Genomic DNA, 23,027 nt, shown 5'->3' with positions numbered 1-23,027 from the left:
AATTCCTTGAAATCTGAGCTCATCCCCCATCAAGAGCAGTTGGAAGGAAGGGTCTTGAATTGTTCCTGTCATCTCTCACAACAAATTTATGGCGACAGAGTAAGAAAGCCAGGAGGCCAATCCCGGCCTTTCCCCTGATTTTCCATATTTTGGTCCCGTCAAACCTCCTCCCTTCCCGGATGGGAAGCCCAGGCTGAGTCCCACTCCACCCCGCCTGCGGGGTCCCGGGCTCGGCCTCCCCCGACGTCTCCCTTCACCCCACAGCGCCCTTGCAGCCTTAGCCTCGCAGCAATCGCTACCGGGTCGGTTCCCGTGAACCTCTGCTCCCCGCGCCGGCCAGTGCGCGTGCTCCCTACCCAGCAGCCCTCACGCGGCCGGGGCAGCGGACACCCAGGACTCCAAGATGGCGTCAGTCGGTGAGTTGCGGAGCCGGTTTAGGCTGCCAGGTTGAAGGCAGGAGCCGGGCCTGGGGCCCGGAGTTCAGGGCTGCAGTGGGACGGGAGGGAGCTGCGGAGCCTTCTGCCCTTCGGTCAGGGCCTTCGCCGCGGCTTCACCTGAGGCCCCCGCACGTTGGGAATGTGCCGCCTCGGCCGCCCTCCCTTCCTCCCTAAGCAGTAGCTGCTTTTGTTCCGCCCCTACCCAGGTGCTTTGCATTGAACCCCGCGCAATTATTTGTCTATCCTAAACCTGAAGCTCAGATTAAGCTCCAGGAGGAGCCAGTGCTAGGCCGGTGCCTGGCTCCACGTAAGATTCGACGCATATATGTTGAGAGGGTGCTGAATAGGCTGAGAGGTGAGGTGACCTATTCAAGGTTACTAGTGCGAGGGTTGAGCTGGGATTCAATCCTAGGGGTCTGGGGCCTCGTGGCAAAGTGAGCTTTAATCACAAGGATGACCTTATGACCAGAGACTTTTCGGTGACACGCATGTAATAAATCTCAGCACTCATTGGACTGTGCACGATGTTTTTTTTAAATACAGAAACCTTGTTTTAAGCCCTAGATCCTCGCAGTAGCTTTATCAGGAAGTCAGTGCTGGGAACGTTGATCCCAGTGTAAAGATTGAATGTGACAGAGTTTTGATTAACCTACGTGTGTCTTACCCCAGTTTCTGTATTATTAATCTCAGCCTGGAGAAAAAGATGAGAATGACGCTGTTTTTCTCATCCGTAAAAATGGGCATGAGATTATCCACGGTGGTTGTGTTTAAACAAGTCAACAGGTGAAAAGGAAGCATTGAAACTTGGCATCTTATTTAAGCAGAGGGTTGTAGTGAAGAGCGCTGTCGTTTTGATGATCTTTTAGATGGTGTCTGTCCCCAGAACATAACACCCACGAGTTTCATTAGCAAATAAAGTGATGTAAATATGCATTAACAGCAGTAGATGAAACCAAGGGTTGGCAAACTGTGGCCTGTGGCTGATTTTTCTGTGGCCTCTTGTTGTACATCCTGGAAACATATTTTTGTTCTTTAAAAATGTATTTAAAAAAAGGAAAAGATCATGCTGCAGAGGCCTTGTGTGATCTGCAAAGCCTAAACTCTGCTCTGGCCAATGCTTAGGTCAGATTTACCACCCAGAAGACACTTGGCATTTCTTTGCCTCTCCATATAGGTGGACAGTATGCTCCTTGAAGTGATAAAATCAGACCATGTAGCCACCTACCCTCACACGAACCTGCAGTCTTTCCTCAGCCTTCTCTGAAATGCTGTCATGACCAGAAGCTATGTGTGTGGATGCTCCCACTTTCAGATAGCTCATAGGCAGAAAAATAATAATCATTTCCCAAGGGGTTAACATTCAAAATATATAAAGAACTCACACGCCTCAACACCCAAAAAGCAAATAACCCTATTAAAAAATGGGTGGAGGATATGAACAGATGATTCTCCAAAATGGAAATTCAGATGACCAATAGGCATATGAAAGGATGCTTCCTTCACATCACTAATTAGCAGGGAAATGGAAATTAAAACCACAAAGAGATATCACCTCATGCCAGTTAGGATGGCCAACATAGAAAAGAATAGAAACAACAAATGCTCATGAGGATGCAGAGACAGGGGAACCCTCCTACACTGCTGGTGGGAATGTAAATTAGTTCAACCATTGTGGAAAGCAGTATGGAGGTTCCTCAAAAAACTCAAAATAGGAATACCATTTGTCCCAGGAATTCCACTCCTAGGAATTTACCCTAACAATACAGGAGCCCAGTTTCAAGAAACCATATGCACCCCTATGTTTATCGCAGCACTATTTACAATGGCCAAGAAATGGAAGCAACCTAAGTGTCTGTCAGTAGATGATGAATGGATAAAGAAGATGTGGTACATATACACAATGGAGTATTATTCAGCCATAAGAAGAAAACAAATCCTACCATTTGCAACAAACTGGATAGAGTTAGAGGGTATTATGCTCAGTGAAATAAGCCAGGTGGAGAAAGACAAGTACCAAATGATTTCACTCATCTGTGGAGTATAACAACAAAGAAAAAACTGAAGGAACAAAACAGCAGCAGACTCACAGAACCCAAGAATGGACTAACAGTTGCCAAAGGGAAAGGGACTGGGGGTGTGGGTGGGAAGGGAGGGAGAAGGGGAATAAGGGGCATTAGGATTAGCACACATAATATAGAGGGGGAGCACAGGGAAGGCAGTATAGCACAGAAAAGACAAATAGTGACTCTAGCATCTTACTATGCTGATGGGCAGTGACTGTAATGGGGTATGTAGTGGGGACTTGATAATGGGGGGAATCTAGTAACCACAGTGTTGCTCATGTAATTGTATATTAATGATACAAAAAAAAAAATCATTCCCATTTACACAGTGCTTAGAGCCAAGTCCTGAGGTGGGTGCTATTCCTAGTCTTATTTTACCAAGGAGGAAACTAAAGCACAGAGAGGGCAGTAACTTGTGCAGAGGTACACACCTGGAATCCTTGACCCCAGGGTCTGCTCTGCTCACACCCCACTCTATGCGGATGTGAGCCAGACTGCAGAGGGATGTGCAGCAGAGGAGTGTTGGGGGAGGGTTCCAGGATGGCTGCCGGGGACTGAGGACTTTGTCTTCTACTAGAAAAATCCTTGCAGTAAGTGTAGATGCATCTATCTATAATGAATCTAGTGCTCCTTTGACGTTTGTGGTAGTGCTGTATTTGACTCTCCTTAAAGCTAATGTGACTTATTTTTCTGTGCTTATAAATTTCCTAGTTTTGGTTAAGGAAACATTATCTTCACAGTGCAGAGATATAAATATGTAGAAAAATAAGTTTTAAATCATTGGCTTCTGTGACAATGCCAAGGCACAATGCCAGCTCCTGAATGTGGTCATGAGAATGCAGAATATATTTTCATAGTTCATGTGAATGAAAAAATAGCCTCACTGGCCCAGAAGTGACCTGATTTTTTTTTTTTTTTTGTCTCCAGGCTTATACCTGTTAAACATACTTTGCATTAAAATACTGTTTTTCTTTGGCACATCTCCCTCACCATAGTTCTATTTTTAAAATCGTTTTTAAACTTTTTATTATGATTTCAAATACAAAGGAAACGGAATAACGTGACACATGCTTTGTATTGTTACCCAGTGTCAATAGCTAGCAGCACTCTGTCATTCTGCTTCCACATTAAGCGGACACTCCCCACCACATTGCCGTACTTAAAGCTGGTTGGTTTTAGAATGATGTGTGTGCATTCCTCATGGCCTGCAAGAAGACACTGAGAGTGTAGCAGAGGTGCTGACTGTTCTCATTCAAGAAGAAATGTATTATCATAATCCTTTGACTATAAGCCTGCCATTCCAAGTGAAGACAAAACTGGGATGTAAGAGGTGTACTTGTTTAACTTTTCTAGAAATAGTGCAGGCAAGGTGATAGAGAAAGGTACAGGTCGTTCTCAAGTGGTGTTGAACTTAATATCACTGCCAGTAAACTTTGCAACAGCGATTTGGAACATATCCGGAAATTCATTTGAGACTCTCTCACATTTCAAAAATATTACCAAACTAATCACAGTTTTTTATCTGTAAAAGAACTATAGGGTTCAATTAATCCCTCAGATCCTATATGCTTAAAATGTCTTCAGTTGGGTTTATATGCCATTTCATTGCCTACCCTTTTTTAAATTTTTATTTTTTATGTTGAATGTAGACCTTAATGAGATTTCAGCAGTAATAATAACAGCTTATGGGTCTGAGCACTGTTCAGAATGCTTTTACATAGATTCTCATTCAGTCCTTGGAGTAAACCGTTTTACAGATTAGGGAACTGGAGCTCAGGGGTTATACAGAAAGGAAGGAAGTGCTGGCGCTTGACATTTGGCGGGCTAGGAAGGAGGTGTTTTATGAGATGACATGTAAGTGGAGATAGCCCTGTGACCATCCAGGGGCACTGCAAATCTAGAGGCCTGCAGGTGAAAATAATCCTATTGCATGTGAGAAACAGTCGGGTTTAGCTGAAGCACAGTGAGTTCAGGGTGGATATGAGATGGCTGTCTTCCTGGTAGAATGCTGGCTCCTGAAAGTAGACAGCTGTGGTCAGTGCAGTATCCACAGTGCCTGCTGCATGGCATACAGTAGGTGTTCTATATTTGTTGGATGAGTCTAGGTGGGAGGTTGGGCCCAGTTTGCTCAATGGACTTGAAGTTCGTGCTCGAGGAGCCTTAGTCTTTCTTTGGATCCCCAAAATGGAGAAGAAACCTTGGAGTGGTTTAGTCTGGCTTTTCCTATGACATCTTTAAAAAGGGACGGTTGTCCTTGACTCTGCCCTGAAGAGGGCATCTGCTAAGCAGCTAGTTTAAGTTGATCTCTAGAGGGAGGAAATGGGAAGGGAGACCAGTTCCTCCTTAGGAACATTTGGATGTTCACAGCCCACATCATCCCCTGCCCTCCCTGGTCCCCTTCCTATTTTACTTTTCAGCCCATACCTGAGTACAGGTGGACCTCAGCCAGGAGCCCTTTGTGTCCTCTGTCCCCAGACTATCAGTGAAATATGGTCTGGGCCCATTGGATCATTTGGAGTGGTTTTACCAAGTCATTTGATGTCTGGTCCTAGGAAAGATGCTTGAGGTAGAAATCAGGTTGCCTTCAGGATCATGGGGGTCAGATCTGAGGTTGAGTCCTGCCTCCACTCCACTGTCACGTTGGCCAAGTTGCCCAACTTCTCTGAGTCACCCCCACACCTCCCACCATAAAATAAAGGCACCAGCTACTTGGTGCAAAGATTAAATGACCTAATATGTGTGCGATAAATACTAGTTTTGAAGTGCTCTTGTCTAGTCTGTCCTCCACTGGGTTATTTTCTTCCTCTTGGCCCATAGTTCTCTTTTTACATCGCTACTCCCAGCAATCTGTTATTCAAAATCTGTTTGTTAATAAAGGTGTCACTGCAACAGTTGTGCCATTATATACTCTGGCTTAAAATAGTGAATTTGGTGACATAGTTATTCATAATATTACTTATATGTGGCTTCCATGTAACAACATTATTGAATGCACCTTTCTGAAAGGTTTAAGTAAGTGATGCAAAAGGATGCTATTTGTGTTATTGGGAGATTTTGCAGTCTGTTTTTTTCTGCTCTTCCTTTTCAGTACCAGTGAAGGAGAAGAAGCTCATGGATGTCAAATTAGGGGAGCTGCCAAGCTGGATACTGATGCGGGATTTCTCCCCTAAAGGCATTGCTGGAGCATTTCAAAGAGGTCAGAGCCCTGGGGACTTTGTAAACAAAAGGGAATCTCTGGGTCTTCAGATCTCTTTGTCCTGAAGTAATTTGGGCAGTAAAGGCCTTGTCTCAGACTGGTAAGTTACACAGAGGAGAGGGAGAGATTGTTAGCCCTTGAATTCCCATCTTTAATTGGTCCTATCAAAGGCCAGCCCTAGATATTTCAGCCAAGAAAATGTTCTCAATAGGATGAAATCAGTACCACTGCCTCTGGCTTAAAAGAAATGTCTCTGGCCATTTTTACATCTTAGGCCCCTTGGGAAGCATAGCAAACCTCCATCTGTAACAAGAGTGCTCATCTCCCTGCCAGGCAAAAGTATTGGAAGTGGTCTCCCCTTCAGGTCCGTGCGTTTTAGAGTGCACGACTATCCTGTGGAACCCACATCATCCCACTGGGGCCTGTGTGGCCCCCAGCCTCCTCCAAGGTCTCCCCTCCTGTCTTTTTTCTTATTCTGGTCACACTGTGGCTCTTTTCGTTTGCCACGTTTCTTCCTGCCCTGAGGCCTTTCCTCGGCTTTGCCCTCACATTAGATTGCTCTAGAGTACGTGGCCTTTTCCCCATGCTTAGCTACAACAGTCCCTGACCCCTCAGCAGAGGGTGAGTGTGGCCGTTCATGCTTGCACTTCCCCACCCTGCTCCACAGGCCACCTGTGGTCATTGCATTTTGTTTTATGGGATAGGCTGTGAGTCCAGAGGGCAGCGACTGTTTCCTTACTGGCAGGGCACCCAGTGAAGAGGTGAATGCATGAAGCCTTCCTCTTCCCCAAGGGCCAGGGTAACCCAGCTGGCCACAGCCAGGTGGCCTTTCAGGGTGTTGGATTAGGTCAACCAAGAAAAATTACTGAATTTTGATCACAATTAGGGTAAGGGAACCCGCAGGACTGGAGATGAGGGTGAGGTAGGGTTCAAAGGCAGATGGGCTGGGCCAAGTCTACATGATCAAGGCCAAAGGGTAGGGGTAGGATCAAGATAGAGCCAAGACCCCATGGGGCATTTGTGCTGTTTTATCACCCAGCTGAGGGAGGGTGAGCAGCCTGAAGAGCCAGTGCAGGACTGGGTCCCCACATTCAGGCCAGATTGGACTGCACTGTGTGACACACTCACAGCAAAGCAGGGCCATGACCTCCTCTCCTGTTTGCAGGCTACTACCGGTATTACAACAAGTATGTCGACGTGAAGAAAGGCAGCGTTGCTGGGATCTCCATGGTGCTGGCAGCGTATGTGCTTTTCAACTACTGCCGCTGTTACAAGGAGCTCAGTGAGTGTCTTGGGGATTGGTTTGCCTTCAGTCTCCCAGGAAGGCAGTACTTGTTCACAAGCAGCAAAGAATTGAAGGGACTTACCAGGATAAGGATTATTTTCAGTGAGAAAATTGTGCAAAGGGAAAATAAAGGAAGGGAAATAAGATGAAGGTGGGTAAAGGTAGGAAGCATTCTGCCAGGTGCTGCAGGCTCTGTCACGGCATGGTGGGAAATTTGGCTTCATCTCCTTAGCCAGCCAGCCAGTGCAGAAGGAAACACGTGGGTGGCCTGCTATCTGTGCGGTGCTCTGGAAAGCATAGCTAGTCCTGATTCTGAGACCTGAGAGGAGCTGGTCTGGCAGGAGATGCCGGGATGTGTCAACAGTGGCTGCTGTTTCTTGGGTGGTTTATGACAGCACCAAGCCCCCTGCCAGTCTGTGGCACTCGTGGTGATGCTGGCTCTGAAGGATGGGTTACTGGGGACTGTTTTTTCTGAGTGTGTGTTCTGGGAAGGAAGAGACTGTCTACATAGGTCAGCTCCTGAGGTGCCGTCATGCCCCCACGTCCGCTGTTACACTGAGTAGCTGGTAAGCAGGTTCTGTGTCATCTGAAAAAAATTCTCAGGATGGTTTCCTGGGATTTTTTAGCCCACTGCCCTCCCTATTATCTTGTGCTTTCACTATGCCTATTGAAAAAGTTAACTGTTTCACCTTTCTACCTTTAGAACATGAGCGGCTACGGAAGTACCACTGAAGAGGATACATTCTGCATTCCTAACCACGACCTTTGCCTGGCACCCTTGAATCCTTTCATATCCTGAGAATTAACACCCAATAAAAGGTGACTGTCACATGGACTGCCTCACTGGCTTAGCATTTCCCTGTGTGTCAGGAGCTCCCAGAGCATAGGCTGGGTGATTGTTCTACAACTCCCAAAGGGCAGCCAAGGGACTTGAACTGTGGAGCCTTGGTAGGCACCCCAGACCACTTTGGGACCTTATCCTAGGTCACCAGGGGTGGCTGTTGTCCAGAGCTTCCCATTGGGTGCCCAGAAGCACTTCCCTCCTCTTTGCCTTGTCATAAGCACCTCTGATTCCATCCCCACCCTCACTGAAGCCACAATCTAGCCAGGACACCAGAGCATCCTGGGGGAAGGGTTGTGAGAGGATTAGGTGACAACAGGCAGTGTGGACAGGAAGGGATAACATGACTCAGAGAAGCAAGAGATCTCAGAAGACTTCTTAGAGGAGGCAAGTGGGGCTGAGACCTGGGGAGCAAAAAGGGTTTCCTAGCTGCCTTGGCCCTCAGGGCCTGTGACCCTGGCTTGCTTCACTTTCCCCTTCATCATTGTCCTGTGAGGCTCTGCTCTCCCCACCTGCCCTGGAGCCCATAGAGCTCAGGTGGCCCTATGGGTGGAGAGGGAAGGACTGGGCTCATGCCGCCACTGAAGCCGAGTGACCACAGCAAATCCCTTCCCTTCTCTAGGTCTGCTTCCTCATCTGTTAAAGAGGTACATCATCCTGTCACCCTCCCAAGTTTGCCAGGAGGAAAGGCGACTGTGGTTTTGAGCCTGGAGTGGGCAATGCTCCTTAGGAATCATGCCACCCAGCCCCTCGTCTCACAAATGGGGAAACAGACCCACAGAGGCCAAGGGCCTGCCTGAGCACATTCAGGCAGTCTCAATACGTCCCTGACTGGGACTCTGCTCAGGACACTGGGAGTGAAGCTGAAACACGGTCTCTTGTGGAGTGAGGGGGTGGCTGCTTGGAGAGGGATGTGTGCAGTCTTCTTTGGCACCTTGGAAATGATAATTGAGGGAAATTACGCAAAGGAGCCCAGATAGGAAATGCTCACTTGAATCTCAAGAGGATTGCTATGTGAAAAGCAGCAGAGGAAGGAGGTGAGTTTAAGACTGGGGTGAGGCTGCCAGGACCTGTGCATTGAAAAGGCCTGGGCTCCTGGTGCCCCCCCGCCCCTGCCACTCTTAACAGCTCCAGGACCCCAGTTGCAACCCTGCCCCTGTCCTCCTGCCCCCTTTCATGCACTGGACCCATGTGATCTAAAAATCAGATCTGACCATGTCACTCTTCTGTATATAACCTGCTGAGGCTGCCTGTTGTCCTCAGGATAAAGCCAGGCCTTGGCCCTGCACTCAAGGCCCATCCTGCCTGGTCCCTTGGCCTCATCTCCTGCCACATGCCCAGCACTGTCCAGTGCCCCAGCCAAGAGAAGCTCCATTCTGATTGGCCAGGCCTCTCCCAGACCCTAAGCCTTGCAAGGGCCACTCCTGCCACCTGGAACAGCCGGTGCCTCCTTTTCAGCAGGAGAGCTACGTCATCACTCAAGCATCAGCTCAAAGGCACCTTCCCAGCACCTCCAGGCCAAGCTGGTTGTGTCTGGCTCTGCTTCCTGTAGCACCTGCCCTTGGGGCTGATGTGTCTGTGGGGCTACAAGGCACGCCCCCCCCCCAGGTTGGGGCCCCCTGGGGCATCTCCTGGGCCATCCAGCACATAGACTGCTGGGGGCATCTGCCTGCAGGGGAACTGGAGGCAGGCCGCCCCATGCACCTCTGCCCCGGAGCTGGCTGAACCGGCCTCGGGGGACTCCCAGTTCCCCACCCGAGCCTGTCCTCAAGGACAGCAGCAGGAGGGGAGGGGCGTGAGGAGGGAGGCTGGTTATTAATGAAAAAGTAAGTCATGTGCAGGTTCTGCTTCATTTCAATAAAAACCGTCAAGGGTATTACCAGATCTGGTGAGAGATGCAGGTTAGGTTCACTCTGGCCGGGTATGGATCCTGGTGGTCAGAATGTCAGTGAGCACCGGGCCTCCCCGGCTGGGCCTGGGCTGATGTGGGCTGGTGAGGTGAGGGGCACCTTGGGTGGATGGCTGGGGCTGGAAATAACCTAGTTACCTCCTGCTGAGTCGTCACCGAGTTCCAGGCAGGGCCACGTGACTGCCTGTATGCACCTGTCATCTCATTCCCAGGAGCCTGAGATGGGCCCCATTTTTATCCCCTTGTTGCAGTTGGGGACACCTGGACACAGAGAAGTTTTGTAACTTGACAGGGTCACACAGCTACAGGGGGCTGCCCTGGAGCACCAGCTGGGCTCTGAACCACAGGGACACAAGGACCTGGAAGTGCTGTCTAGCATGACCGAAGCAGCCTGTCATGACACAGGTATGGAAACTGAGGCAGGAGATAGCACCACTTACCAAAATCATACTCCACGTTTGTGGGACATAAACCATGTCCCCTGATGCTCAGTCCAGGATTCTTTCCCTGCCTCACCAGCTAAGTGTGTGTGTTGGGGTCCCTGCCAGGAAGGAACAAGGTGAAGGGGCCCCAGGTGTGCTGGGGTTTGGAGACCAGGGCTGCCTGCCCCTTCCTGCTTCCCCACACCTCCCTCTGCCACCTCCCTTCAGCAGCCCAGGTGGGCTGAACCAGCCTAGTACTTCTCTCTGTCAGCCCCGGAAGGCGGTCTCAGCCCAGCACTAGTCCCAGCGGAATTAAAATAGGCCTGACCTATAGGTAAGTACAATGCTAGTGCTGAAAATACGGCTGTGTCAGCGGAAACTCCAGCTGGGTGGGAAACCGCGTACTTTGGGATGAACATTCCCCACTCCTGGAAGGCGGCCAGGCTGCGTGACCGCTGACACCAACTGTTTCCTAAGATGTCCCTGAGTGTGACAAAGAAGTGGACAAGGGAGGATAACTGCTCCCCTGGCCTGGCTGATGGCAAGCTCCCGGAGCAGGTCAGGCAGCCCACAGCCTTGCCTCTGTCACCCCAGGGAAACCGAGACTGTGAGGGGCAGGCCCTACCCAAGGCTGCGTAGCCCAGGAGCAGCAGGGCTGGGGGTGCGGGCCTCTGGTTTCTGGGTGGGAGGAAGAGCGGGGGGGCAGTCAATGGGCTCCTGAAGCAGAAGCTTGCCCGTTCCCTAGGAAGCCCATGCAGGGATAATGGCCTTGACTGGCCCTGGAGTGTCCCAGGTGGGCCTGGGTGGGGCTTCTAGGGCTCTGGCAGGCTCCTTTGGTCACTAGAAGGAACCAGCTGTGAACATGGGCACTAAAGGTGTGCCAACAGGCAGAGGAGCAAACTGTCGGCCTGGCAGGGCCCACTTCCTAGGCCACACAGGGCCTCGCGCTTAGAAAGGCTCCCCACTTGGGTAAACGCTCCTCCCCTGTGGCCATCCTGAAGTTCTTAATGATTTTGCTTTCTGTGTGTGTTGTAAGTGAAATTCACAGAAAAATGAGCATGAGAGAAAAAACGGGGTACTTGGAACGTGGGTACATCTCCATGCTCCCCGGTTAGCATACAGTGTTGGCAGTGCCCCATGGGCACGGAATCCCAGGGCCTCATGGGGGGCAGAGGCTCAGCAAGGCTCAAAGGAAGTGTAAGACAAGCATGGCGTATCAAGGGCTGCCGACAACCTTGCTTCTGTTCAAACCAGAACTTGTATGGAATGCAAAAAGGAGACAAGATGGGCAGTGGCAGTCACGAGGGACCAGGGAACCCTGACACACCTTTTCTCACCCGGTACTTCCCTCCATTAGCCAAAATGATGACCTAGAAGGAAAGGCAGAGATAGGGCAACTCACAGCCTCTTTTCCCTTCAGTCCTTCCTTCTACATGATAAGCCAAAGGCAGAGGGGGCTGGTTTAATGCATGTGTATCCAAAATGAAATGAGGAGCCAAGATGGCAGCATGAGTAGAGCAGTGGAAATCTCCTCCCAAAACCATATATACCTTTGAAAATACAACAAATACAACTATCCCTGAAAGACCAGAAGATACAGGACAAAATCCAGGCTACATCCACACCTGCGAGAACCCAGCGCCTCACGAAGGGGGTAAGATACAAGCTGCACCCGGTGAGAACCAAGTGCCCCTCACCCCAGCTCCTGGTGGGAGGAGAGGAGTTGGAGAAGAGAGGGAGAGGGAGCCCAGGACTACTAAATACCCAGCCCTAGCCATCCGCACTGGGAGTGCAGACACAGTGCATGAGGTGCTGGATACTAGGGAAACAGGACAGTAAAATCTGTGAGTGGGTCCCTGCAGCTGGCGCCCCTGGGACAAAGAGAAGCGAGTGCTTTTTGAAAGTCTTAAAGGGACAGGAACCCCACAGGTGGACAGAAGCGTCCCGGAACACATAGCCCAGCAGCTGGGAATCCCGGGGAACTCCGGGCGCTGTAACCCCCTGGGCGGCAGTGCATCTCGGAGGACCCTCTCAGCGATAAACAGCCTCCTGCCCATTTCCTCTCTGACGCAGCTCCACCATAGTGGAGCAGCAGCCTGAGGCTGGCCACACCCACAGCAGCAGGCAGAGCTTCTTCCACAGTGGCCTGGCAAGAATTAGAAACCCCAGCTGCAAGCAGCTGCCCAGCACAAGCCGCTATGGGTTGCCATTCTCCCAAGAGAGGAAGGCCACAAACCAGGGAGAAGGGACATTCTCCCAGCTGACATGCGCCAGCTCTCCACAACTACCTCTATCGCCATGAAAAGGCAGAAGAATTTGATACAGACCAAACTAAACCAGACATCCTCCCCTGAGAAGGAATCTGGGGAGGTAGACCTAACCAATCTCCCTGTAAAAGAATTCACAGTAAAGGTCATAAGCATGCTGATGGAGCTGCAGAGAAAAATACAAAAGCTAACGGACAAAGTAGGGAGGGAGACTACAGAAATAAAACAATCTATGGAAGGATTTAAAAGCAGAATGGAGAAGATGCAAGAGGCCATTAAGGGATTAGAAACCAGAGAACAGGAATGCATACCAGCTGATGCAGAGAGAGATAAAGGATCTCCAGGAATGAAACAATATTAAGAGAACTGTGTGACCAATTCAAAAGGGACAATATCTGCATTATAGGGGTACCAGAAGAAGAACAAAGAGAAAAAAATATAGAAAGTGTATTTGAAGAAATAATTGCTGAAAACCTCCCCAAACTGGGGGAGGAAATAATCATTCAGACCACGGAAGTACACAGAACTCCCAACAGAAGGGACACAAGGAGGACAATACCAAAACACATAATAATTAAAATGGCAAAGACAAGGACAAAGACAGAGTTTTAAAGGCAACTAGATAGAGGAAAAAGGTCACCAACAAAGGAAAACCCATCAGGCTATCATCAGACTTCTCAACAGGCCAGAAGAGAATGGCATGATATATTTAAGGCAATGAAAAAGAAGGGCCTTAAACCAAGAATACTGTATCCAGCATGATTATCATTTAAATATGAAGGAGGGATTAAACAATTCCCAGACAAGCAAAAGTTGAGGGAATTTGTCTCCCACAAACCACCTCTACAGGGTATTTTAGAGGGACTGCTCTAGATGGGAGCACTCCTAAGGCTAAACAGATGTCACCAGAAAAAATCACAGCAAAGAAAGCAGACCAACCAAATACTAACTAAAGGCAAAAAACAAAATCAACTACCCACAAAAGCAGTGAAAGGAAACACAAAAGAGCACAGAATAAAACACCCAACATATAAAGAATGGAGGAGGAAGAATGAAATGGGAGAGAAATAAAGAATCACCAGAGAGTGTCTATAATAGCTCAATAAGCGAGTTAAGTTAGGCAGTAAGATACTAAAGAAACTAACCCTGAACCTTTGGTAACCATGAATCTAAAGCCTGCAATGGCAATAAGTATGTATCTTTCGATAATCACCGTAAGTGTAAATGGACTGAATGCACCAACCAAAAGACACAGAGTAATGGAATGGATAAAAAAGCAAGACCCATCTATATGCTGCTTACAAGAGACACACTTCAAACTGAAAGACATGCACATATTAAAAGTCAAGGCATGGAAAAAGATATTCCATGCAAACTACAGGGAGAAAAAAGCAGGTGTTGCAGTACTAGTATCAGACAAAATAGACTTCAAACAAAGAAAGTAACAAGAGATAAAGAAGGACATTACATAATGATAAAGGGGTCAGTCCAACAAGAGGATATAACCATTATAAATATATATGCACCCAACACAGGAGCACCAGCATATGTGAAACACATACTAACAGAACTAAAGGAGGAAATAGAATGCAATGCATTCATTTTAGGAGACTTCAACATGCCACTCACTCCAAAGGATAGATCCACCAGACAGAAAAGAAGTAAGGACACAGAAGCACTGAACAACACACTAAAACAGATGGACCTAATAGACATCTATAGAACTCTACATCCAAAAGCAGCAGGATACACATTCTTCTAAAGTGTACATGGAACATTCTCTAGAATAGACCACATACTAGGCCACAAAAAGAGCCTCAGTAAATTAAAAAAGACTGAAATTCTACCAACTAACTTTTCAGACCACAAAGGGATAAAACTAAAAATAAATTGTACAAAGAAAGCAAAAATGCTCACAAACACATGGAGGCTTAACAACATGCTCCTAAATAATCAATGGATCAATGACCAAATTAAAATAGAGATCAAGCAATATATGGAAACAAATGACAACAATAACACAAAGCCCCAACTTCTGTGGGGCACAGCAAAAGCAATGTTAAGAGGAAAGTATATAACAATCAAGGCATATTTAAAGAAGGAACAACAATCCCAAATGAATAGTCTAATGTCACAATTATTGAAATTGGAAAAAGAAGAACAAATGAGGCCTAAAGTCAGCAGAACGAGGGACACAATAAAGATCAGAGAAGAAATAAATAAAATTGAGAAGAATAAAACAATAGAAAAAATCAATGAAACCAATAGCAAGTTCTTTGAGAAAATAAACAAAATAGATAAGCTTCTAGCCAGACTTATTAAGAGAAAAAGAGAATCAACACACATCAACAGAATCAGAAACGAGAAAGGAAAAATCATGACAGATCCCATAGAAATACAAAGAATTATTAGAGAATACTATGAAAACCTATATGCTAACAAGCTGAAAAATCTAGAAGAAATGGAGAACTTCTTAGAAAAATACAACCTTCCAAGACTGACCAAGGCAGAAACACAAAATCTAAACAAACCAATTACCAGCAAATAAATTGAAGTGGTAATAAAAAACTACCCAGGAACAAAATCCCCGGGCCAGCCAGATTTACCTTGGAATTTAATCAGACATACAGAAAAGACATAATACCAATTCTCTTTAAAGTTTTCCAAAAAATAGAAGAGGATGGAATACTCTCAAACTCATTCTATGAAGCCAACATCACCCTAATACCAAAGCCAGGCAAAGACCCCACCAAAAAAGTAAATTAGAAACCAATATCCCTGATGAACATAGATGCAAAAATACTCAACAGAAAATTAGCAACCGAATTCAAAAATACATCAAGAGGATCATACACCATGACCAAGTGGGATTCATCCCAGGGATGCAAGGATGGTACAACATTCGAAAATCCATCAACATCATCCACCACATCAACCAAAAGAAAGACAAAAAACACATGATCATCTCCATGGATGCTGAAAAAGCATTTGACAAAATTCAACATCCATTAATGATAAAACCTCTCAACAAAATGGGTATAGAGGACACGTACCTCAATATAATAAAGGCCATATATGATAAACCCACAGACAACATCATACTGAACAGTGGGAAGCTGAAAACATTTCCTCTGATATCGGGAACAAGACAGAGATGTCCACTCTCCCCACTGTTATTCAACATAGTACTGGGGGTCCTAGCCACGGCAATTCGACAAACCAAAGAAATACAAGGAATCCAGATTGGTACAGAAGAAGTTAAACTGTCACTATTTGCAGATGACATGATATTGTACATAAAAAACCCTAAAGACTCCACTCCAAAACTAGTAGAACTGATATTGGAATACAGCAAAGTTGCAGGATACAAAATTAACACAGAGAAATATGTGGCTTTCCTATACACTAACAATGGACTAATAGAAAGAGAAATCAGAAAAACAATTCCATTCACAATTGCATCAAAAAGAATAAAATGCCTAGGAATAAACCTAACCAAGAAAGTGAAAGACCTATACCTGAAAACTACAAGACACTCTTAAGAGAAATTAAAGAGGTCACTAACAAATGGAAACTCATCCCATGCTCTTGGCTAGGAAGAATTAATATCATCAAAATGGCCATCCTGCCCAAAGCAATATACAGATTTGATGACATCCCTATCAAATTACCAACAACATTCTTCAGTGAACTGGAACAAATAGTTCAAAAATTCACATGGAACCACCAACGACCCCAAATAGCCAAAGCAATCCTGAGAAGGAGGAATAAAGTGGGGGGGGATCTCACTCCCCAACTTCAAGCTGTACTACAAAGCCACAGTAATCAAGACAATTTGGTACCAGCACAAGAACAGACCCATATACCAATGGAACAGACTAGACAGCCCTGATATAAACCCAAGCATATATGGTTAATTAATATATGATAAAGGAGCCATGGACATACAATGGGGAAATGGCAGCCTCTTCGACAGTTGGTTTTGGCAAAACTGGATAGCTACATGTAAGAGAATGAAACTGGATCACTGTCTAACCCCATACACGAAAGTAAATTAGAAATGGATCAAAGACCTGAATGTAAGTCATGAAACCATAAAACTATGAGAAGACAACATAGGCAAACATTTCCTGAATATAAGCATGAGCAACTTCTTCTTGAACCCATTTCCTTAAGAAAGGGAAACAAATGAACTCATGGGACTACATCAAACTATAAAGGTTTTGTATGGCGAAGGACATCATCAACAAAACAAAAAGGCATCCTACAGTATGGGAGAATATATTTGTAAATGACATATCCAACAAGGGGTTAACATCCAAAATATATAGAGAAGTTACACACCTCAACACCCAAAAATCAAATAACCCAATTAACAAATGGGCAGAGGACATGAAAAGACAGTTCTCCAAAGAAGAAATTCAGATGGCAAAAAGACACATGAAAAGATGCTCGACATCACTAATCATCAGGGAAATGCAAATTAAAACCACAATGAGATATCACCTCACACCAGTAAGGATGGCCGGCATTGAAAAGACTAAGAACAACAAATGCTGGTGAGGATGTGGAGTAAGGGGAACCCTCTTACACTTCTGGTGGGAATGTAAGCTAGTTCAACCATTGTGGAAAGCAATATGGAGGTTCCTCAAAAAGCTCAAAATAGAAATACCATTTGACCCACGAATCCCACTTCTAGGAATTTACCCTAAGAATGCAGAAGCCCAGTTTGAAAGAGACATTTGTACTCCTATGTTTATCACAGCACTATTTGCAATAGCCAAGAAATGGAAGCATCCTAAATGTCCATCAGTAGATGAATGGATAAAAAAGATGTGGTACATATACACAGTGGAATATTATTCAGCCATAAGAAGAAAACAAATCCTACCACTTGCAACAACATGGATGGAGCTAGAGGGCATTATGCTCAGTGAAATAAGCCAGGCAGAGAAAGAGATATATCAAATGATTTCACTCATCTGTGGAGTATAAGAACAATGAAAAAACTGAAGGAACAAAACAGCAGCAGAATCACAGAACCCAAGAATGGACTAAGAGTTACCAAAGGGAAAGGGACTGGGGAGGATGGGTGGGAAGGGAGGGATAAGGGGGGTGCGAAGAAAGGGGACATAATGGTTAGCATATATAATGTGGTGGGGGGACATGGGGAGGGCTGTGCAACACAGAGAAGAGAAGTAGTGATTCAACAGCATCTTACTATACTGATGGACAGTGACTGTAATGGGATTTGTGTGTGTGGGTACTTGGTGATGGGGGAGTCTAGGAAACATAATGTTGCTCATGTAATTGTAGATTAATGATAGTAAAAGATATATATATATATATTAAAGCACAAACACACTCAAAAAGCACACATAGTTTTCTTGCCAAAGTTGTTTCATTTGAATCCTCAGTTTACAAGAAATACAGTAGTCAGAGGAGGAACTTAAATTACACCAAAAAGAAGCAATCAGACAAATCTAGACTGTTGGACAGGCTATAAAATGACTTCTTCAGAAAGTCAATATTGGGGGGGGGGGAAATGAGGGGATTTTTTTTGTTAAAAAATAATAACGACTCTACTACAATGCCACAGTAATCAAGACAATTTGGTACTGGCACAAGAACAGAACCATAGACCAATGGAAGAGACTAGAGTGCCCAGATATAAATCCAAACATATATGGTCAACTAATATACAATAAAGGACCCATGGATATACAATGGGGAAATGATAGCCTCTTCAACAACTGGTGTTGGCAAAACTGGACAGCTACATGTAAGAGAATGAAAGTGGATTACTGTCTAACTCCATACACAAAAGTAACCTCGAAATCGATCCAAGACCTGAATGTAAGTCGTGAAACCATAAAACTCTTAGAAGAAAACATAGGCAAAATTCTCTTGAATATAAACATGAGCAACTTTCTCATGAACATATCTTCTTGGGCAAGGGAAACAAAAGCAAAAATGAACAAGTGGGAGTATATCAAACTAAAAAGCTTCTGTACAGCAAAGGACACCATTGGTAGAACAAAAAGGCATCCTACAGTATGGAAGAATATATTCATAAATGATATATCCAATAAGGGGTTGACACCCAAAATATATAAAGAGATCACACACCTCAACAAACAAAAAGCAAATAACCTGATTAAAAAATGGGCAGAGGAGCTGAAAAGACACTTCTCCAAAGAAGAAATTCAGATGGCCAACAGGCACATGAAAAGATGCTCCACATCTCTAATCATCAGAGAAATGCAAATGAAAACCATAATAAGATATCACCTCACACCAGTTAGGATGGCCAACATCCAAAAGTCAAACAATGACAAATGCTGGCGAGGATGTGGAGAAGGGGGAACCCTCCAACACTGCTGGGGGGAATGTAAATTAGTTCAACCATTGTGGAAAGCAGTATGGAGGTTCCTCAAAAAACTCAAAATAGAAATACCATTTGAGCCATGAATTCCACTCCTAGGAATTTACCCTAAGAATGCCCAAGCCCAGTTTCAAAAAGCCATATGCACCCCTATGTTTATCGCAGCACTATTTACAATAGCCAAGAAATGGAAGCAACTTAAGTGTCCATCAATAGATGAATGGATAAAGAAGATGTGGTACATATACACAATGGAATATTATTCAGCCATAGGAAGAAAACAGTTCCTACCATTTGCAACAACATGGGTGGAGCTAGAGGGTATTATGCTCAGTGAAATAAGCCAGGTGGAGGAAGACAAGTACCAAATGATTTCACTCATTTGTGGAGTATAAAAACAAAAAACTGAAGGAACAAAACAACAGCAGATTCACAGAACCCAAGAATGGATTAACAGTTACCAAAGGGAAAGGGACTGGGGACAGTGGGTGGTGAGGATGGTATACAGGGATTAAGGGGCATTATGCACACATAATATAGGGGGATATGGGGGAGGGAGTATAGCACAGAGAAGACAAGTAGTGATTCTATAGCATCTTACTATGCTGATGGACAGTGACTGTAATGGGGTATGTGGTGGGACTTAATAACAGGGGGGATCTAGTAACCACAATGTTGCTCATGTGATTGTATATCAGTGATACTTTAATTTAAAAAAATCTAATGAGATAATAACGAAAAAAGAAGGCAGTTAATACCATGGATTGGACACGGTCTTTAAATGACACAATGCAATTGGGGAGGAGTGGAGACAGAAGAGAGCAAAAGAGGAGATCCTAAAATAGAACATGAAGAAGTGTCAGTCTTTAAACAGAAACAGCAGAAAACGTTCCAAAGAAATGTGGATCAGGAGAAAAACCTGTAGGGCTTAGAATCATAGAAGATAGAATATATGTCAATTATATGTGAATAAATTTGGGGGAAAAGGGGGGGGAATGTTATTAGGAAGAAGGCTTGGTTAAAACTGTCAAGTGCTGTTGAGAAGCAAAGCTAGACCAGGAATGAAAAGGATCTGCTGGTGACATAGAAATGGTTGGTGATGTCAGTGAGAGCAATTTCAGCTGAGTGGTAGGAAGAGAAGCCTGGCTGCAGTGAATCAGGAGCAAATATGTGATGACAGAATGTACAAAACCTTTTTGGGAAATTTGGTTATGAGAGAAAAAAAAGAAAGGGAAGGGAGGAAAGAAGGAAAGGAGGTAGGTAAGGAGAGGGACAGTGATACGTAGTGGCACAAAATTATATTTAAAATATATAGTAAATAAACAAAAAATCTGTGCATTTCATAAAGTACTAGAGGGAACTATTTGAAAAGTCAGAAGTGGTTGTCTCCAGGTGGTGGTATTATAAATTATTTTTTGTGTAACACTTTTTCAAAACTACCCAGTCTCAACCATTTCTTTCTTTCTCCCTTCCTCAGTTTTATGTTAAAATTTATTCTATTCTCATGTGCTTGTCCTCTTCCTGCTTAGTCTCTTCACTTTTCCATTCTTAGGTACAGCATCCTCATTGCCCTTTCATTGTGCCTTATAGTAGTCATTTTCCCATCTGTTATTCCCTAAACCTTATTCATCTGCTGTTACCTTGAGGTGTTTCTGAAAACATTCAAATAAGCATTTTTAATAGGCATTTTAATTTTCTTTATCCTCTTGTCAACTCAGTTTTCTTTCTCTCAACATGAACACAAACATTTGTACTTTTTATTTATTTCAGAGTCTGAATCTACATCTGAAACAAAAGAGTCCCTTTCAAAGCAGGAAGTTTATGAAGTATTATCTGAAAGGAAGCTGATAATAGAAAGAATTAACAAAGATGATTACTGGGACTCCAGATTGATAGAAGCCCGGCAATGTGAAGGCACATTACAAAGGCAACAAAGAAATCAGAAGAAAGATTTAAGGCAAGTCATAATCAAACACAAGAATAACTCTATGGAGGATTGTAATGAAACTGGGAAAAATTCAAACTCAACCAAATATCAGAACATTAAATCAGTCCAAAAACCTTGGAAATGCAAAGTGTGGGAAGTCCTTTAGTTACTACTCAGCCTTTATGCTCTATCAGAGAATTTATACTGGAGAGAAGTCCTATTTGTGTAATGAATGTGGAAAGGCCCTCAGTATGAGCTTATTACTTATTCAGCATCAGAGAATTCACACTGGAGAGAAACCCTATGAGTGTACCAAGTGTGGGAAAGCCTTCAGTCATCGTTCAGCTCTTATTCAACATCATATCATTTATACTGGAGAAAAGCCCTATGAGTGCAATGAATGTGGGAAGGCCTTCAACCAAAGTACATACCTTATTCAACATTACAGAATACACACTGGAGAGAAACCCTGTAAATGCAAGGAATGTGGGAAAGCTTTTAATGACACTTCATCCCTTATTAAACATCAAAGGGTTCATACTGGAGAAAAACCCTGTAGATGTAAAGAGTGTGGGAAAGCCTTTAGTGACAGGTCAGGCCTTACTCAACATTGGATAACTCATACAGGGGAAAAGCCATATGAATGTAGCAAATGTGGGAAAGCTTTCTGTTACTGTTCAGCTCTTATTCAACATCAAGGAACTCATACTGGGGAAAAACCTTACAAATGTAAATGAATGTGGGAAAGCCTTCAGTGTGACCATTCGGCTCTTGTAAGACATCAGAGAATTCATACTGGAGAGAAACCTTACAAATATAAAGAATGTGAGAAAGCCTTCAGCCAGAGCTCATCCCTTGCAAAGCATCTGAGAACTCATACTGGAGAGAAACCCTATAAATGCAATGATTGTGACAAAGCCTTTATACAGAGTTCATTTCTTATTGAACACCAGAAAATTCATACAGGAGAAAAAGCCCTACAAATGCAAGAAATGTGAGAAAACCTTCAGTGTACGTTCAGCTTTTCATCAACATAAAGATATTCATGATGAATACAATGTAGTAAATTCATTATATAATTATGTATTCTCTCCTAATATATAAGGCTGTGTCATACAAACACTAGTCCTCTTTCTTGAAATGTTATTAGTTATGGGAGAAGACAAGAGGTACAACTACAAAACCAAAATAGCTGAAGCAATAGAGGAGAGAATTTCTAGGGGAATACAGAAGAAGAAAGTCTAGTTTAGTGAAGAGTAACAGAGTAAGGAGCTGAGCATCTAATATCAGTGGGAAAACTAATTAGAGGTACAGACTGAATATTATTTGGGGCTGATAGCTCTCTAAATGGTAGTTTCAACCTGAAGCCAAAGTGGGTAGGATCAGGATCCCAAAGAGAAAAATTTCTGGGAGGTTTCTCTAGGGAAATAAAAAGAGAAGAAAAAACCTAAGCCCAGAATATCCTCTTTCTCTCTGTCCCTACACTCCACTTGTTCCTTTTCACATTTGCAAACATTTAAGGCAGTAGTTATTAACCCTGGATGTACATCAAAATCATCTAAGAAGCTTTAAAAAATACCTAGGTATTTTTTAAAACAGAGATTCTGATTAAGTTGGACTGGGGTGTGCATCAGGAATTTTTTAACTCCTTAGGTAGTTCCTATATGCAGCCAAGATTAAGAATCACTGATTTAGATTCTTTCTGTACAAGAATCAACTCAATAAGATGGGAGGATTACAGGCAGCCCAAAGGATAATGATGACCTACATTAGTTCTCAAGAGCTCTTTGTATCCTTATGTCTGCTGCTTCTTTCTCTTGCTAATAATGTAACATCATTTTTTTTAAAACCTGATTTGGATCCCTTTGGACTTTTGCTGTTTTCTCTGACTTGTGTGAACTGACCTGCCTGATGCTAACTTCTGTTCTGACCCTGATCCTTTCTAAATGTGTTCCTTTAAGTCTGGTTACAGCTTTCTCAGCCTCTTTAGCTACCAGGATTATATATTGTGCTTGCCCAGTGGTGGCAAATATTAACCATAAGAAACAAACAGGGGAGAACCTACAGGCCAGGAGTGAAGACATAGTGACTGAAGGGGGACTTTTTGTAGAGAGTTCAACTTTTGACTCCAACCATATAGTTTGTATCTTAGAATTCCCCAAAATTAAAATAAAATTTAGTTGTGTGCATGAATATTGAACTTCAAGGAATATAGGTGGGAGAAAGGGTAAACCAAGAATATTCCTATATTAAACATGAAGCACAGTGATAACTCCAAGGAGATTATGAAAAATT

General features: G+C 44.3%; 1 protein-coding gene and 1 pseudogene across 1 annotated transcript; both read left to right on the top strand.

Annotated features, from left to right (window-relative positions):
• Positions 1-267: 267 nt before the first annotated feature.
• Positions 268-7,814, top strand: ATP5MF (ATP synthase membrane subunit f). The gene is made up of 4 exons (XM_036896972.2): positions 268-416; positions 5,589-5,696; positions 6,862-6,978; positions 7,685-7,814. Exons 1-4 carry the CDS (start codon positions 404-406, stop codon positions 7,711-7,713), a joined length of 267 nt encoding a protein of 88 aa, XP_036752867.1. The 5' UTR covers positions 268-403; the 3' UTR covers positions 7,714-7,814.
• A 132-nt stretch (positions 7,815-7,946) lies between these two features.
• On the top strand, positions 7,947-22,066 carry LOC130679174 (zinc finger protein 892-like; annotated as a pseudogene).
• Positions 22,067-23,027: the final 961 nt, after the last annotated feature.

The sequence above is a fragment of the Manis pentadactyla genome, chromosome 10 (genome assembly GCF_030020395.1).
Source record: "Manis pentadactyla isolate mManPen7 chromosome 10, mManPen7.hap1, whole genome shotgun sequence".
Taxonomy (NCBI): Eukaryota; Metazoa; Chordata; class Mammalia; order Pholidota; family Manidae; genus Manis; species Manis pentadactyla.
The sequence above is the reverse complement of the archived record's forward strand: the minus strand, read 5'-3'. Positions and strand labels throughout refer to the sequence as shown.